Source organism: Chiroxiphia lanceolata, chromosome Z, assembly GCF_009829145.1.
Source record: "Chiroxiphia lanceolata isolate bChiLan1 chromosome Z, bChiLan1.pri, whole genome shotgun sequence".
In the NCBI taxonomy this organism is placed as follows: Eukaryota; Metazoa; Chordata; class Aves; order Passeriformes; family Pipridae; genus Chiroxiphia; species Chiroxiphia lanceolata.
The window spans coordinates 20,156,273-20,173,448 of NC_045671.1; the positions used below are offsets into that span (position 1 = coordinate 20,156,273).

At 41.8% G+C, this 17,176-nt stretch overlaps 2 protein-coding genes and 1 long non-coding RNA gene across 7 annotated transcripts in view; 2 read left to right on the forward strand and 1 right to left on the reverse strand.

Moving 5' to 3' along the window:
* The window catches only part of SERINC5 (serine incorporator 5), a 44,205-nt gene extending 37,390 nt beyond the window's left edge, over positions 1–6,815 (forward strand). Inside the window, exon 12 of the mRNA XM_032676276.1 lies at positions 152–6,815. Coding sequence (XP_032532167.1) covers positions 152–299 — 148 coding nt within the window. The 3' untranslated portion in view covers positions 300–6,815. The remainder of the gene's footprint in view (positions 1–151) is intronic.
* Positions 6,816–8,090: 1,275 nt separating this feature from the next.
* Positions 8,091–17,176, forward strand: part of LOC116780602 — a 32,094-nt gene continuing 23,008 nt past the window's right edge. Inside the window, exon 1 of the long non-coding RNA XR_004354531.1 lies at positions 8,091–12,168. This is a non-coding gene — a long non-coding RNA (uncharacterized LOC116780602). The remainder of the gene's footprint in view (positions 12,169–17,176) is intronic.
* The window catches only part of THBS4 (thrombospondin 4), a 39,204-nt gene continuing 31,454 nt past the window's right edge, over positions 9,427–17,176 (reverse strand). For 3 of the 5 annotated variants that reach the window (XM_032675797.1, XM_032675799.1, XM_032675801.1), the window contains 8 exons: positions 16,480–16,673; positions 16,003–16,181; positions 14,542–14,590; positions 14,246–14,442; positions 13,591–13,763; positions 11,555–11,694; positions 10,124–10,233; positions 9,500–9,648 (listed from right to left, as the gene is read on the reverse strand). In XM_032675797.1, coding sequence (XP_032531688.1) covers positions 9,580–9,648; positions 10,124–10,233; positions 11,555–11,694; positions 13,591–13,763; positions 14,246–14,442; positions 14,542–14,590; positions 16,003–16,181; positions 16,480–16,673 — 1,111 coding nt within the window. In that variant the 3' untranslated portion in view covers positions 9,500–9,579. Of the gene's footprint in view, positions 9,649–10,123; positions 10,234–11,554; positions 11,695–13,590; positions 13,764–14,245; positions 14,443–14,541; positions 14,591–16,002; positions 16,182–16,479; positions 16,674–17,176 lie in introns of all 5 variants that reach the window. The other 2 variants (XM_032675798.1, XM_032675800.1) reach the window with 2 other exon arrangements.

Genomic DNA, 17,176 nt, shown 5'->3' on the forward strand with positions numbered 1-17,176 from the left:
TGAGCCAGATCTTGTTCTATAAAGGGCACAATCCCTTGCTTCCTGTATGAGTTAACCTAGTTAATGTCTCTGACCCACTTCAAAAAGTAGTGGATTCTGCAGTCTGAGATATGAATAGTGTGTTTATTGCTTTTTTATTTCTCTTTAACAGTTATGAAAGTGCTCAGATTGAAAAATTCTTCAGTGGAACCTGGTCCATCTTCTGGATTAAGATGGTCTCCTGTTGGGTTTGTGTCTGTCTGTACTTATGGACTCTTATTGCTCCACTCTGTTGCCCAACCAGAGAGTTCTCAGTGTGAACAGTCAAAAGATCATTCTAAGTTTTCCTCTGGTTTGGTTTTTTTTTTTTTTTTTGCGTGTTTGTTTGGGTTTTTTGGTGGGTTTGTTTTTGGTTTTGGGTTTTTTTGGAATGAGGAAACACGTATCCCATTTATCATAACGTACCAGCTAGTATCTTTTCAGTCAGACTAAATGAATGATTGAAGACATTTTTTACCTTTTTTATTATCATGAACAAGCATTGCCCAAGGGAACAAATCTGTTCCAGAACTTTATAATGCTCATGTGGTATGTAGGAAACACAATTCTTGCATGAACTGGAATAAGTGAAGTGCTTTTCAAATAACTGACAATCTTTCTCTGGCTTCATTGACAAGACAAGCGAAAATCATGGTGCAGATGTATCTTCTTTCTTCCTGTAAATGTTGGGTATCTTCTAGCAAATATACATTCCTTTTTATACTTTTTCATTAACTATGTCTTTTACAGTTTGCAGTGATGATTTGGAATGCTGTTTTGTACAGCATATAATTCTTGTAAGTAGTATGCAGATTTTTTTTTCCAAAAACATATCTAAATACTTCAGTAGAAGTAAGAGAATATATAAGAATTTGACTGCCAAAGCATCTACTAAAAATTGTTTATCAACATATTAAATATATTAAGTTATTGTACACCTAGATTGAGAAAGGAATCTACCAATGATAGTATTTATTCTATTATAACTTTAAAAGGCACCTGGGTATTATATGCAATTTATATCTAGTCCAGTTATTAACTGAAGGGGAGTCCTACACACAAATTCTCATTTTGCCCAAATTTGCTTTGCCAGTTCATTTAAAAGTTGAGTGTACTGCATGGGGATTTAAGATACGGTACATTCTTTATTCACAATGTTTGCTGTTGAGAAAATGCTAATTACAGGAGCACTGTCAGTTGCTGTTAAATTTAAAAGTAGGGTGCTTGCTTACGTTTCGACCCTGCTGTTTCAGCTTGTGTCTAAAGATCTCCTAGGATCTTCAGTTCTGTTTCCATGACTAATTTTATAATATTTTAAATGCATTTATGGTTGGAAAAGGACTGTAGTGTGTCATCTTCCTTTTCTCCCTGTGTGTTGGTTGGAAAGTATTTTTTCTAACTGCTATATTTTTATACTCCTTTGTTGATATTAATTTTGCTGTTGGGATGGGAGTTAGCCAACCACTGTTTTAACAAGACAAAACTTCCTTTGGAGAACTCCTATTCCAAGCAGTGGAATCGGAGTAAGCAGTCATTAAAACAAGGAGACACAAATATAACAAGGAACTGCCTTAGTACAAATGACTTGACAATATTAAACACTACCTTGTCACCCTTTTTTTTGCTCTAAGCAGATGATTTGGTGGTAGAACAACAGCTCATATGCCCTAAATGCTGAATAAGGTTGAACTCACATAGTTATCTACATTCCAGTTGGATGAATTTATGACTTATGCTAGTCCCAGAGATTTTGTCTTCTCTCCCTCTGCATATATATATATATATATATACCCATACACCCCCATACAGTGTGAAGTATGCAGGATAAAAACAAAATTAACCAATTTAGCAGTTTCTCTTTTTTGTTTTTTAAATATGATTGAGCCTTAAATCTTCACCCAATGCTTTCTGCAAAACAAAGAAAAGCACAGCATAGGGGCCTATGAGGTGGCAAAAAGATTTGCATGCCTTAGTTGTTCTGTTGCAATAACTGATGGCTAATGTACACCTGGTGAGTAATCTTAATATAGTGCATCTCAGTTCTGCCCTTGTTTTCATTACCATTTTTAGCTGCCTTGTTGCTATGGTGTACCAGGTCTTCTGTCCTGCTTGGAGCTTTCTAGGGGTGCGATCTTCCCCACCCTGTGCACTGTTACCTGAAACAAAATCTACAGATCTTCAGTCCTGTATACTTATACCACCTAGCCCTGTGATTAGAGTCTCAAAATACATCTATCATGAGATCTAAGGGAAGGAGTTTGTCCAGCAGTGACTGTCTCGGTGCTCTTCTCCTTGTTTGTGCCAATAGTTAAAAAAAAGCAGTTAAATCTTGGCTTTGACATTAGTCAGAAAAGCAACAAATAGCTCTGGAGAGGGAGGCAGGTTTTTCCCTTTCCCTTTGCTTCTGCTGGGAGATTCTGATCCTGCCAAGAGCTCTGCTAGCATGGAGACCTGTCAGTATATCTCTGTCTGCATTTGGAGTCTTGCTATGGAGATCCTTCTGCAGCAGGAAAAGGCCTTTGTTAATGCATTTTCAATCTAGAAGCATTTATCTGTGCCATCTCTAAGAGCTTATGGGCTGTGCAATGACAACTAACAGTTGTCCCACCTACCTCATAGCAGCTATTCTGATAAACAATCTTGATCCAGTGCTGGAGTTGTGTGCTGCAACTGAGATGGTCCAGGCTCCTCTTCCTCCTGCCTTGGCTGGTCCCTAGAGGCTTGCAGGATTTGCCTTCTAGTGCAATATCTGTTGTACTATGAGAAACTGACCTTTTTTTTTTTAAATTAGCCATGTTTTTTTGTAATAGAACAATCAGGGCAAGGAGCTTTAAAGAAGGCATGCACTATGTCAAGTTATAAGGCACAGAATGGTAAGTGTTCTCTGGTTCTGATAGCAGGCATCCCAGTCACAAATATAGATGATCTTAATACATATCTTGGCCAATGGATGTTCTTAATTATTTATGAAAATTCTTATTTTATGTAGTACCTACATAAGGACTTTCTGCTCCTCCTTGTGCTCTTTTTTCTATAGTTTGTCTTTAAGGAAATAGGTTTTGCACAGAGGAAACAAGGCTGTAAACAGAAAGTCCGCAGTGAGGCATGAGTCGATTCTTACACAGCACTCACCTCACCGAGCTTCTCCTTCCTCCTTACCGTCTACCAACTATTGATCTTAAGCATCTAGATCTGCAGGTATACATAGGGTAAGAATGGGGCAGTGTCTGATTACACAGTTTTGTCTGCTACTGAGCAAATGTTGAGAGAAAAAACCCCCAAAAATAATTTTGAGGGCCTGTGTGTCCATGTTGTTGCCCCAGATCCAACGATGGAGTTCCAGGCCTTTCTAAGTAATTGGTAACTAGTGCACCTGGGTGTGCAAAGCCTCTGCTTCCTCATCAAGCCAAGACTTCCTGCTGGCCAGGCAAATGTTACAGCCTTAGTGTTTGCTGTAAAATCTGTACTGTGAACTTCCACATGCAACTACTTAATAAAATCCTCAGCTTGGGTCAAGGATTCAAATGCCCAGTCCCTATATTCCAAACAGTTCATGCAAATGAAATTTTTAAAAAAACTTTTTCAAGAAGTGCCTTCATACCTACTGCTGTATGTAGCTAGTAATTCACGTGGCACTGATACTGGACTGAACCTGTGACTGGGTGATGCTGCCTCGTACATTACACCAGTGTGTACAGGGCACAGTCAGACCCATGGTGCATGTGGAAGACCAAATAATCTGTGCTTGACAAACCTTTGGGGATAAGACTGCTTCAGGTATTACTGTGCAGTGGAAAAGTAACTGGGAGAACTCACAAGTAGCCTGATGCTTTTGTAAATAAACAAGTAGGTTTTACTTACATTTATATTTAAACTGTAAACCGTTAACTTTCTCTTCCCATACCTGAAAGTGCAGGTGACTGCTCTTCTTGAGGCGGTTAGCTGCACCATATCTATCCTGCCTTGTGCCACAATTATTCGGTGAATTTGTGTCCAGACGTAATTGGTGCACTATTTCTGGCTCCTAGTGGTTTTGGACTCTGTGAAGAGAGGAAGCTTGCAAAGACAGGAAGACTAGAGAACATGTCTTGTGCTACATTTCCTCTAGTTAAATTGAACTAATGCTATCGTTTAATAGACTCTCAGAGAAACAGACTGTGTTGGCAGTTGTCCTGCTAGGAGGGTGAAACAGTTTCACTGGCATTCTTCTACTTTTTCAAATTTACCGTGATAAAGATTTTTGGGACCTGACTGCTGCAGTATCATCTGAGATTGGAACAATTTTAGTTTTTCTCATGAAGGCAATGAAGAGCCACAACCATGACTGGTTCATTTTTGGCGTAAAATCAGTGGGGCAGACTCAGAGAACAAGTCTCTAAGTCCAAGTAGCAGGTCTAACAAAACAAGACAATAAAACCACATCAGGGAAGTACGGAAAGCAGATGGTTATGCTTGCTTGCTGTTTGCCACCTAGTTCCTCAAAGTGTGCAGGCAGCCCTTGCATCTGGATGCCGAGTAAGGAACTCCACTGCAATTACACATTGAAGGTATTATACGTTTGTGATACTCTTAGCTTTCTGCTTCAGGCACTTCCATGAGGTTCAAACAGCTTGTACATGCCCAGCTAATGTGATAGATCCTGGCAGGGTTGGGCAACTTTCCTCTGAAATGCGTAATGCAGTGTTGCAGTATGTGTAGTCCAGAGAGAGGGTTTGCCCCCTTGCAGAATCATGAACACTGCATGTCTATTTATTTATTTATTTTGTGGTTTAGCACCTTTTTACAAATCTATAAGCGCTTTGGTATATTATAAACTGTGCATGTGTAACTGCTTTGTCAGCCACTGCTGCAGCCATTTCTGGGCTAGAACTATGCTATTAAAGAAGTAACCGTTGCACTTACAAAACAGCTGCTTCTCTGTTTTTTACTGATGCATCAGGAAAATTTGGATACTCAAGATAGTGCTGCTGGTACTTTGGGTAGCAGCCCACAGTATCATGGGCATCTCTGAACAGATCAGCAACAAAATAATTAACTGCTTTTAAAACATGCTATAAATATTTTATAAACTATAAACTGTTAGGCTTTTCTCCTAAGTAAGTTGATGAAGCAAAATACCGTAAGACTGTACCTATGTGGCTAGACAAATTGAGATTATCTGCAGCTAAAAGTTTGCTCTCATTTTCCTTCTGGGCTTTAGAAGCAATGTCTTTTGCTTGCAGGCTGTATCTTATTTTATTTGCCTTTTCTCCTTGGATTTGTTTTTTAGAGGCATTGCTAACCTGTTTCACATCCAGACAACCTGCTGCCTGTCCAATGGGATGTCTTTGGTGTTAGAAACTAGCAAAGACCTCTCTGCCAGGTCTTATCGATCCTTTCCTTTTCATAGCAGGACAGCCTGCAGCATTGAAGGAAAGTCAATGATCATAGTTTATGGATCAGTTTTCCTCTGTGAAAACTAATTCTTTGTTTTCTGAAGTGGCCTACAAGTTCTTGTCAGAGGGAAATACATAATCAGCACCAGGACATTTTACTTGTGTCTTCAGTTTCATAAACAGTGGTTAGAATTCAGTGTTTCATGTGACTGTACAAGGGAGTGCCAGGGGTCAAGTGCTTCGAAAGCTTTGGCTTTTTGTACTCATAACAAGATATGTAGCTTGGGAACTGGTATATCTCTGCATTTTCAACATCCTGATGGCAGAATGCCCAAGTGCTCCACAATGGGGATGCAGACACACTGTGCAGGGTTTGAAGCAGAAACTCTGAGAGACTGGCATGATGCCTGCTTCCTAGTGCCCAAAGAAACTCTGTCAGTTTAAATCTTAAATCCTGTTTTGATTTGTTTTTTTTATCAAACCTGGATTTGATTAATTTCACACCTGTTCATTAATGTTGTTTTTTAAAAGTTGGAATTTATTTCAGATACAAGCCACATTGACTTCCCTCCCTGTTTGCCAGTCTCCAGTAATTGTCAGTGCATAGTGTGTAGCCGTTTGCAGAGGCCTGTTTGGAGCCATAATCATCAGCCCTGAAATCACTCCAGCAGCTTAAAGCTTCCAGGGCTTTTGCTCACCAGAGCTGCAAGGTGCAGCACTGCAGCCGTGCTTTTGCCAAAGAAGCCTCAGTGCAAAGCCAAGAAGAAAGTGCAAAGCCAAGAATTTTGGAAAGCTATGGGGAAATACTGAATTGTCGATCTTACTGTAGCTTTGGTTTTCCTCTACTGATTCAAGTCTGGGTGCTTAGGTGTCATTTGACATCCATGCACACTGAAAGCTAGAAGAATTAACTTCCAGAGAAAATCATTCCACTTGTAACATTCAAGCTGAGAAAAGATTAAGTAGGAATGGTTTCACTGTCTTGCTTTTTGTTCACCACTAGTGCATGGTGTTCAGCCTCATATATGCCATGTTCAAAAACTGGATGCAAAATAGTCAAAATATGAACACATTTTCTTAATGGTGAGAGGATTTTAATTAGTCTTTTAAAAGATTCTTAGTATCTTAAGAGAACCTTTTGGCATGTATGTGTGGTTTTATTTTATTAAGCTGTAGCTTGGTGAAGTGGAGGTTTGCTAGTTTAATTATTTTTTGCTAGTGTTGTGATCTGTAGCAACTGTAACAGTTTGACTTCTAAGGATTGGTAAAGATTTCAGAATTGTAATATCTTCATTGTAAAATAGTTAACAACTTTGCCTTCATAAAGCATGTTAATGGTTTTTATGGAAACTTCCTTTTGTATACTGAGTGAATTTATTGTTATAGATTAATGGACCAATAAAATTTTTCTTACATTTGAAATTAATTGTTGTGATACATAGAAGTTGAAAAGTCAATTCAGTCTAGGAGAAACTTAAAAAGTATCTAAATATATGAGCTAAGCAATTACTGAGCCAGTAAAAGTAAATTGGTTGATCTTTTCGGTCACTGAATTTGGATGGTTTTTAACCACTGTATACTATTACAAGGCTTCACTGTCCATGTTATTTTTTGTATTTCTCCAGAGCATAATACTGGACAATGACAGATTGCATAGATTTGTCTGTGACATCTGTTCCGTACAATCCAGGTCCTTGAGATGTGTCAAATACTTTGACAGTGCAAACAAAATACCTTCAAGACTGGTGTAGCACTGAAGCCTGTGCATTTGTTTGGAACACAGCTGTCTGATTTTTTTTTTTTTCCACTTGCCCAGATGGTAGAGTGGGTTGCTGCTGAATTTGACATGCCTAGATCCACACCAGGGAAAGTGCTTTGTTTCCATGGAGGTTTCTTGCCTCTCACCATCCATGTCCTGTTTCAGCATGTGCCCGCTGCAGCCTGCCTGCTGGTACTGGTGGCACCCATACCAGAGGCTCTAACAGACCCACACCAGGACACAGTTCCCTGTGCTGACCAAGCTTCCAAGGGTCCAGTGTTGGCTGCTATTCTCTGTGCAGGTCTGGTGCATGAGAGAGTTTTGGTGCCCTGTAGCTGGGAAGCATGCATTTTGACCTGAGTGCAAAGCAGAGAGGGGTTCTTGAGTGGTGCCAAAGGGTTGTGAGAGCCAACTATCTTTGCTCAGCAGCCTCTCACCAGTCTGCCCAGTCTGCCCACTCTGCCCTCACCCAACCACACAGCATCCTGGCAGGATGTTCCGTTCTTGGAATTCAAAACAGGAGGTGGTCTTCAAGGACCGGAAACACTTGAAGTGTGTTTGCCATGATGTTTGCAGCACACATGATAGAGTTAACCTTTGTTGAGATGTTAGACCCTGGTGCAGGAGCTACAGGACTCTGAGCTCCAGAGTAGTAACAGCTGCTGCACAGGTGGTGGGAGCAAGAGAGAGAGCTGTATGTTCAGTTTTAAAGATATGGGATTGCACTGTCTTCACTTGCCAGAGGCCACACATGGAGCTACGTCTGCATTGCACAATAGTCCAGAAGGGGGTCGTGGTGCTAGAGAAGCTAGTTTACACTCTTTTACACAAGGACTGCACAATCCCTGATGTGAATGTGAGGGTAGGTTTCCCAAGCTCTCATCTTCTTGAGGCAAATGTTTTTCTGCAACTGCTGGACTTCACTCTTCCTGAGCCTTTCAGTCCTCTGAAAACCTGATGAATGAAGTTGGGTTTAGTGAGGCTGTGAAGCCAAGGGCAAAGGAGGACTGAAACTGGAGGACCTTTCACCATGAAGCACTGAGCCAGAGGAATGCTCCTGCATCATGCTCTTTGCTGCAGGACTCTAGGATCCCTCATGGGACAGGTCCCAGGGCCACCCTGCTTCCAGAAACATTGGCTATGATGGACAAGCCCACACGGAAAAGTCTGCCAGTAGTCAAAGCCTTTGATAGCTTGTAATATCCTTAAGGGTATATTTATTGTACTGAAAACAGGAAACTTTTGTTGTTGTTGTTTTGATACTTTTACCTGATAATTATACTCAGCATTTCACCTGTATCCTTGGGCTGGGAAAGAGCTATGGCTGTTTATTTTCTCAGAGCTATTTCTGATTCTCTCTTTATTTCCTTCTTTCCCCTCCCCCCAGGCTGAATTGCTGTTTCCCACTGTCCTTTTTAAAGTAACTATCCTAGAAGCTGCAATATCCTTCTATTCAGTGGTCCTTGGAGCTTGTCCTCCCTTCCTTTCCTAGTTCTATTTTTAAAAAGAATGTAGTAGAAATGCACACTTTATCAACACCTTTCTGCACATTGTGATACAATTCCAGTCCTTTTCTAATGGTTACTAATGCTTAATGCAGTGTTTTGGGGTTTTAACTTGGCAACTTATTTGCATAAGATTGCAGTACCTGCCAATAGAGCTCTGCTCTGAATGGGGACAGCCGGTCAAAGCCTGGCTTTGTTTATGTGAAAGGATTATTTTCTCTGTTTAGGTGATTCTGCATTTATCTCCGTAGTTTTTTTCTTTTGTTTCAGTCTTGTGCAAGCCATAAGATGTGACTACATCGCCCTGCAGTCAGCTTTTTTTGCTTTTACTGGATGCAGTAGTGTTACTCATACTTTCTGGGAGTGGGAGGGCTGGGAGGTCTAATAGAGTTCTTAGAAGAGGTCTGACAAAGGTAACAGAGTCTCCAAAGGTATTAAACTGTCCTAAAGGAGATACTACCTCCTTTGGAGAGATAACTGTACCAAAGGAGATATGCTATTCCTAGCAGGACTGGAAAGTTACTAAGAAGCCCTTGGCTTGGCCAGACAGCTCCGAACCACTTCATGCCCAGATGCAACCTGTTGTTTCTAACACATCCAAGGTAGACAAAATTTTGCTTTCTGGCCCACCGTGTTTAATATTGAATCCAAAAAGGCAACAGATTCAAACTTTTCCTGAGAATGTTTTAAGCAAGTGTCACTCCATTTACATGCTGCTCCCTAGATTTTAGGACAAACTTGAAAACAACTGAAGCCCAGGTCTATTTTATCTCCTTTTTATTTTCACTTTCATACCAAAAAAAAGTCTTGACATAGTCACATCAATGAGAACAAAGCTGCGATGTGCACTTGGACAACAACGATCATATAAGGATTTAAAATATATTGTTTTACTGTTTGCAATAGCAATGTTAGTTTGCTTTTACTTCTTAAATATCCCCAACACCAAATTGCTGCGCTTGAAATTCTTGGAAGTCCTCTGGGATGGTGTCTGAAAATAGGAAAATATGCAGAAGTTTAGTCTTTTCTGACAAAATCAAGGAGCCATTAAATTAATGAATAAGCCACCTCTCCTCTTTTTTTTAGGTAACATGCTTCTCTTTTGTTTACACCTTAAGAATGAACAGGGAATGTTTTCAGTTTTAGCTGTACACCACTGAAAATCACAGAGAGGCTAACGAGGCATGAGTGCTATAGTGCCAGGCCACAACAGAGTATTATCAATCTTCAGATTACATTTTTTTGAAAACTTTGTGCCTTGCACTCTTAAACTTTGATAAATAAATGCTGACCAGAAAGGCAAAAGAAGTGGTTGTCTTGCTCTGCACACCAGACATGTTTGCAGTGTCAGCATTTCTATTTCTCATGTATCCTAATTCAACTTCCCTGTGATGGTTTCCCATGCCACAAGAAGGGACAAAAAACATTAACCTCAGGACAAATAGCAACTGGCAGAAAGACCTGACCTGAGACTTGGCGAAGGGAGCTGGAGATGGATCAATGTCATAAGAGTAGCTACAGTTCTGTTTGAAGTGCTGTTTGCAGTCTGCCTTTGCCAGGTCCCAGAACATTTTATCTGGAGAGCCACAGAGCCAACTGTAGAGCTAAGGCTGCAGCCAACAATGAAGCCACAGGAGTGAAACTCAACTGCATGACATCAGCTTTAATATGATTATTTCCACCCTGATGCAGGACAGGTAATTCTAAACTCAAAAAAGGATGTAACTGTATAAACACACACAGTATATAGAAAAAAAAAAAGGGATAAGTCCTTTGGTTTTTGTTGAACACTTTTTTTAAGGCTTGAAATTATTTTCAAGCCTTTTCTGCAAATGTAGGAACTTGTCAGAAATGAGATCAGAGATACCTGGGGACTCCAGAGACTTTCTGACTGGGTTTCATTAACTTCTGTAGCTCCTGCAGCAAAGCCAGCTGCCTGCTTACTGCCAGGTAAGTATGACTCAGTGGCAGCTTTGGGAAAATGTGTATTGTTTAAGATGTATAGAAGTAATTTTTAATTGTAAGCACTGCTGTCTAGAAGTTCCCCTGTTTAACCATGACCTCCAAGTGCCAGCCTAGTGTACCAGATGTCCAAGAACTAGAGTCCATCAGCAGAACACACCACAGAGTGGCCATGCAGCCCCCTACAGGAGCTGGACAAGGAAACTATTTCAACTTGGCTGGTAAATTGTTTTCTAAAGGCTGGGTAGGGATTGATGCTACTATCTAGCTGAATCTAGCTGAACTGCTTCAATCTAGCTGAACTGCTGCCAGGGCAGAAATACCCTGATGTGATCAGCTTCTGTGTGGAGTCATCAAGGTTTGAGATATTTTACATAGTGGGAGATCAGAGCTAAGCTGCAAGGCTCTTGCACCAAAAGAAGCAAGACAGCACTCTCCCACAGAGTCAGAAGGATTCCTCCATGGGAGGAAAGGCATTTTATGATCTTCCCCTCGCACACACAGGAGCAACCAGCAAGTACATGAGTGACACTGATGCCTAGTGATTGAGCCCACTGGCCCTCCAGGTATATTTCACCCTTTATTCAAAGCTCGAGGCATCCTACATATGTGATGGCCTGAGGTATTTATTGTGTGTGTACAGCTCTCACGGTCAGTTGTTTTTAAATAATGTTCCTGATTCTCTGATGACAGCTATACTACTCAGTTGGCACAATCTGCAGCTCTGGGAGGAGCAGCTCTGAGGCATTACTTCCCATCTAGTGGGGCTGCACTGTGCTGCTGGTGTTTCACAGGGGAGGTGTTTCACAGCTGTGAAAAACTTGTAAATGAAAGGCAAAGGAAAGGATCAAAATGGCTTAATCCAACAGCCACACTACCAGTTCTTCATGGTCACTTGCTAGTTGTGAGCTAAAAGGAAGTAAGAGCTATATTACCATTGCAGCGATATTTCAGGTTAGACCAAATAATGTTTTCCTGAGAGAAGCAGAAAACTCCAAGCCGTCCTCCACGCATTGTGGTGTCTATAGTTACACCAGAGTCTGCCACGAGGTCAGAGCCTTCATAAAATCTTGCCCTTAATGAAAGCAAATAGAAAGCTCTATTAGGTCTTTTCTAAGGCTGCAACATTCCTGAAAGTAATGTTGTTATCCATGGAGACTCTAGCCTTGGACATGTTATCCCTCCCGTCTAGCCCAGGGGAGAAAAAGCAGTTAAGCTAGCTCCTCTGTAGGCTGGAAACTAAAGGAATGCTGCATGGTGGCAAGAGCCAGCCAGGGAGGGTGTGTTGGGGAGTTTCTACACATCCTAAAAAAGCCCTGGAATGTTTAGTCAATCAGGCTGAGAGCTTTAGCTCTTGAAATTTTCCACAGTCGATAATAATAGGAGAAAGGGTGAACCAGACTAGATCAGTTGAAAAAAGCCAGATGGATATTGTCTCACACAGTTTGAAACTGAGGGGTTTTTGTTGTTTTTTTTTTTTTTTTAATAGGCAAGGTTTCAAACAAACCATTTGGAACCTTAAACTTGTCTGTGAGATGTCTTCAGAAATGTGAGTATGATTAATTCTAGGAACAGTTTTGCTGATCTAGCATCCTCTTGTTAAAAACCCATCAGCAAGTTCCCAAATAGCTGTGTGAAAGAAGATTAACCTGCCAGCTCCCAAGCACGTGCCCTGTATTTGAGGGCAGGAGCCAGCTGAGCTGTGGCAGCACTGTCCACAAAAAGTCCTCAGCCTTTGGGCAAGTTTACTAGGTAAATTACTTAGAAGATGATGAGCCTGGAGGGCCTTGTTGTGGATGAGGATACTGCTGATGAGACATGCAAAAAAGTAGCACGTGGTGAAGGGAAAGAAAGTTCCTGTGTCTTTTCATAAAATAAGAAAAAAAAACCAATTCCTGGTATGTTCTGGAGTTTATTTCCTGATTTGCTGAGGCACTTCAAAAGTATCTACTATAAATAGAACTTGTTGTCTTTCCAATTTTCATGGGAGAGGCTGGCTGAAGTGATTTTTTCCTAGGCTTCCTTGAAGCCTCAGAAAACCTTTTCTAGACACATAATGGTCTGTGGCATCTGGCCTAACCAAACCACAGCAAGATGTGGACAGAGAGCTGGCAGATGTTCCATTTAGGCTTGTCTGCCTTTGGTTTTTGAAGGATTCTACTACACTGACTTTGCTACCTTTCCCAGTTGGAGGGGCCATTACTTAGGCTGACTGGAGAGACTGCAATCATAGGAGATGTTTGCTTCTGAAGCGGCTCGACAAACTGCTTGGTCTAAACAAAACTTGCCCAAGATCTATTCACTGCTGCCCTGTGGCTGGGACACAAAAGTAGACAGTGTAAATGTTCTTAATCTATTTTACCATAAAAGTCAAACATGCTCACTCCAATTACCACTGAAGATGATGCTCTGCACTAGAAAAGTGGAGTAATTATATCATCAAGTTACTGCATCTCAACTGCAGGGTGGTGATTTTTTTGAAAAACGACTGACTTATCTGTATTTGTTTTCTAGTATAAGGTTCTAAAACCTGAGCTGACGATGCCAGAGAAGTTAATTTTTTGCATTTTATGCTTGATCTGCAAGCATAATTCCTGCTCATTTCTCTGCTGGATGTTGCAGAGATGTTTCCTCTCAAATGGTGATTTTTGGGGTTTTTTAATAACTTTTTTCTTTCTCTCAAATATCAAAATAAGAATAGATAACATGCGTTACAAAGCTCTGAATATATGCTGAGTAATCTCAAATCTATCACATCAGGATAATTACTCGTCTTAGGCTCACAACCTTTAAATGACAACTTTTATTAATTCTATTATCCTAGAATACACATAAAGGCTATTATAAGGCTTCATCAATGCAAAGACCAGACATAATCTAAACTCTCGAATTATTATCTGAATCAGGTGTTGAGAAACAACAGTTCAGGCAGACATGAATCTGTACTCTTATCTATCCTTTTTTCTCTTACCTGATATAACCAATCTGGGGTCTGTGCTGCAAGAACCAGCGATAGGAGACTTTGTCTTTCCACCCTACATTTCGGGGATCCTTCCACAGCAGCCTGACCTGATCACTGGTGTCCCCCGTGTGCCAGAGGGAGTTGCGGAGGTGCTCGCCAGGACCTGTCTTGGATTTCACAGCCTGCAGAAATACAGTTTTCCAATGATGACCATAGAGAAATATCACTTTCAGGAGCCATAAGTTTTTTTGTAGTGGGGAGCAGGTCTATACCCTCCCTGCTGCTCACAAGCCACTAACTTCTGTTGTATAACTGCACTCACTGCCTGCATGAAGAAGCAACTGGGTACCTGGACCAAGGAGAAGGAGGCAATCTGACCAATTACAGTCAGAGCAGAATCACTGCAGAAAACAAATGCTCCAGCTGATAAGAAAGGAAAGATGAAGTTCCCTAAAAAACAGTGCCATTAAAAGGGCTGTGTGGCAGCTGCCTGACATTTTGACACAAGTTGCAAATAGAGAACTGCAGTCAAGCAGCATGGCTGACATGCGATGGCTTGGCCCCTGCACAGCATGATGGCTTCACCCATGGCCAACACATGGCAGGAAAGCACAGCCAGGCTGCAGTGACCACTGTGTACCCAACTGGGAGCCACAACCAGTACCTTTAGCTGAATGCCAGGCTCTGCAACAGCTCTGAAGGGAGTCGCTTGCCAGTACGTCTGCTCTGTCTGTTTCCACATCACCACATAAAAGCTAGAGCTGTCTTGATAACCAAAGATAAAGCCAGCATAGTCATCATCTGTCACCGTGTTCACGTGAAAAGTGCCCTCAAAGTCAACGCCATTAAAAGCTGTGTAACCTGAGGATACACGCAGGTTAAAAACAATTCTGCAGAACACATGTTCATATGCTACATGTTTTCTTCTGTAAAACTTGCATCTCAGAAGAGAGTACATACCAACAGCAAGGCCAGGATCACTGTTCATAGTCTGCACAATTTCCATGCCCTGTAAGAGTAAATTCAGGGTGGTTAGCATGCATGGCAAGTTGGGTTGGCTAAGCCTGGCCTCCCTCTAGCACCCTATCAGTCTCCTCTGTTTGCTCACAACATATCTGTAAAACTTGTAGTTCTGAAATGAAATGGGAACTACAATCAAAATACTAGTGTTTCAATTGCTTGCATGACCTCCCTGAGTCAGGAAAGATTTGTATTTTCCCACTGTAGAATTGGCCATACTGGTTTTCTGATACTTTCTCTCCCACAGTCTTCTGGAAATCACTGAAACTGGCCAAAATGAGGGGCAGGGAGAGAGGGTTTGCCTAGGCTTAGCTCCTACAGTTTGAACTCAGAGTTCAGGATTAAACTGACTGCCAGGACTGGTGTAAGGAAGATGTATACATCCCAGCTGGCTTGGCAGAGACTTTGGCAATGGGAATAAATTGCATGTTCCCTGTGACTCAGAACACGTTAGCCTCCTGAAAGCTAAAATTTTTTAGTGTAAATAGCAGTTACTGGACCCCGTCTAGGAGTAGTGGAGTACTGCATCAGCTGGGGTCTGCAGCACAGGAAGGACATCAACCTGTTGGAGCAAGTCCAGAGGAGGGCCACCAAGTTGATTAGAGGGATGGAGCACCTCTCCTATGAGGAAGGGCTGAGAAAACTGGGTTTGTTCAGTCTGGAAAAGTGAAGGCTTCGGGGTGACCTAATAGCAGGGAGCCTACAAGAAAGATTAAGAAGGACTTTTTAAAAGAGCGTGTAAGGACAAGGGGCAATGGCTTCAAACTGAAAGAGAGAGGTTCAGATTAGATGTTAGGAAATTTTTTTGCACTGTGAGGGTGATGAGGCACTGGAACAGGTTGCCGAGAGAAGCTGTGGATGCCTCATCCCTGGAAGTGTTTAATATCAGGTTGGCTGGGGCTCTGAGCAACTTGGTCTAGTTGAAGGTGTCCCAGCTATGGCAGGGGTGTTGGAACTAGATGATCTTCAAGGTCTCCTTCCAACCCAAACCACTCTATAATTCTATGACATGCTCTGCTATTTAGAAGGTCAGACTTTTAAATTCTGGAAAGGATTGTTTGCTACAGAAATATTTTAATAGACACAAAAGTCTAATGTCTGCCTTCTGGCAGTAATGAAATCCACCCAGAATAAGCTGGTCAGTATGTAATTTTAGATTATTAAGAGCATCAAACTATTTATTATTATTTTAGATTATTAGCAGCATCAAGCTTCAAGCTATCATATGTTAAAAGAAAAAATTTTATTTTTTATTTTATTATTACTCCTGAAAACAGTCTACCAACCAACAGCTTCCACTTCTGATGTTTGCCAGAGATCCAGCAACTACAGAGCCAGTTTTACTGTGGTTTTCAAATGATCTTTTTCAGACAGCTAAGAAAGACCAAAGTGTATTTTTACCTGGTTCAGAACCACCCAGTTGGGATCAATCTGCGCATCCCCCTCTGGGTCCAACACCACAGTCTGATAGGCCCTGAAGTCTGTCAAGGTGATCTCTGCATTCTCAGGGCACACATCGATCCGATCAATCACTGTATCCTGGTCAAAATCAGACTCGCAGACATCTCCAACTCCATCACCTGAATGCATCAGAGAAGTGAAAGCAGATTTATAGTGCAGGCAAATAGTCACACCTGGCGTAGCCACTGGATCAGGGTGTCCAGGAAGCAAGTGGAGTGTCAGCCCTGCTGGCTGCAGTGCCTGAGAAAGGGACCTGAGGACCTCTGCTTTGGCTGAAGGGCCCTTGTGTGTTGGTGTTCCTCCTGGGATGAGTGTATGCACATGTAGTGACTGTGTTGGATCTTGCTACACATATCTAATGCCTGGAGATGAATGCAGTGCCTAAGAACTGAAATGGCTCCTGAAGGCCCATCTTACCGTTATCATCTTCCTGCCCTGGGTTGGGAACCAGCCTGCAGTTGTCAGGGCCCGGGGGCAAGAGGTCAGGAATACCATCGTTGTCATCATCCTCATCACACTCGTCACCCAACCCGTCCTTATCTGTGTCCAGCTGGGAGCTGTTAATAACGGCAGGGCAATTGTCTGTGCTGTCCTGGTGTCCATCACCATCGCTGCAAGCAAAGAAACAAAAAGAAATTGCATACCAGCATCAGGTCCTGCCTCTGCACAGGAAACAGCATAGACACATGAGCAGGAAACATACCAGTGGCACCCCTGGACCTGGAAGCAGATCACTGGGGCAATACAAGCTGTTGTTGCTCAGGTGGCTGAACTGCAAAGAGGCCATGAACAAAGAGGGACTGTATAATGAGGTGGCAGGAAGACAAAGACTAAGCCAGGAGCTATAGAAATACTCAGATAGGAAAAGAAAAAGAAGCCTTACATGGTGTGGGAAACTTACCAGAGCCCAAGATCTCAAACAATCTCCACTCCTAAAGGGCATGTAAGGCACATCCAGCAAGTGCAGTGTCACCAATTAAAAGGCACCCAGGAGACAGCATAAGCTGAACACCTGGTGTCCCTTGTCCCATGTGCACAATGTGCACATATGTCTTGGTGCTCATGAACATGCAGGTTGGGCGTGAATGAAACTTTATGGGGGACTACATGAGCA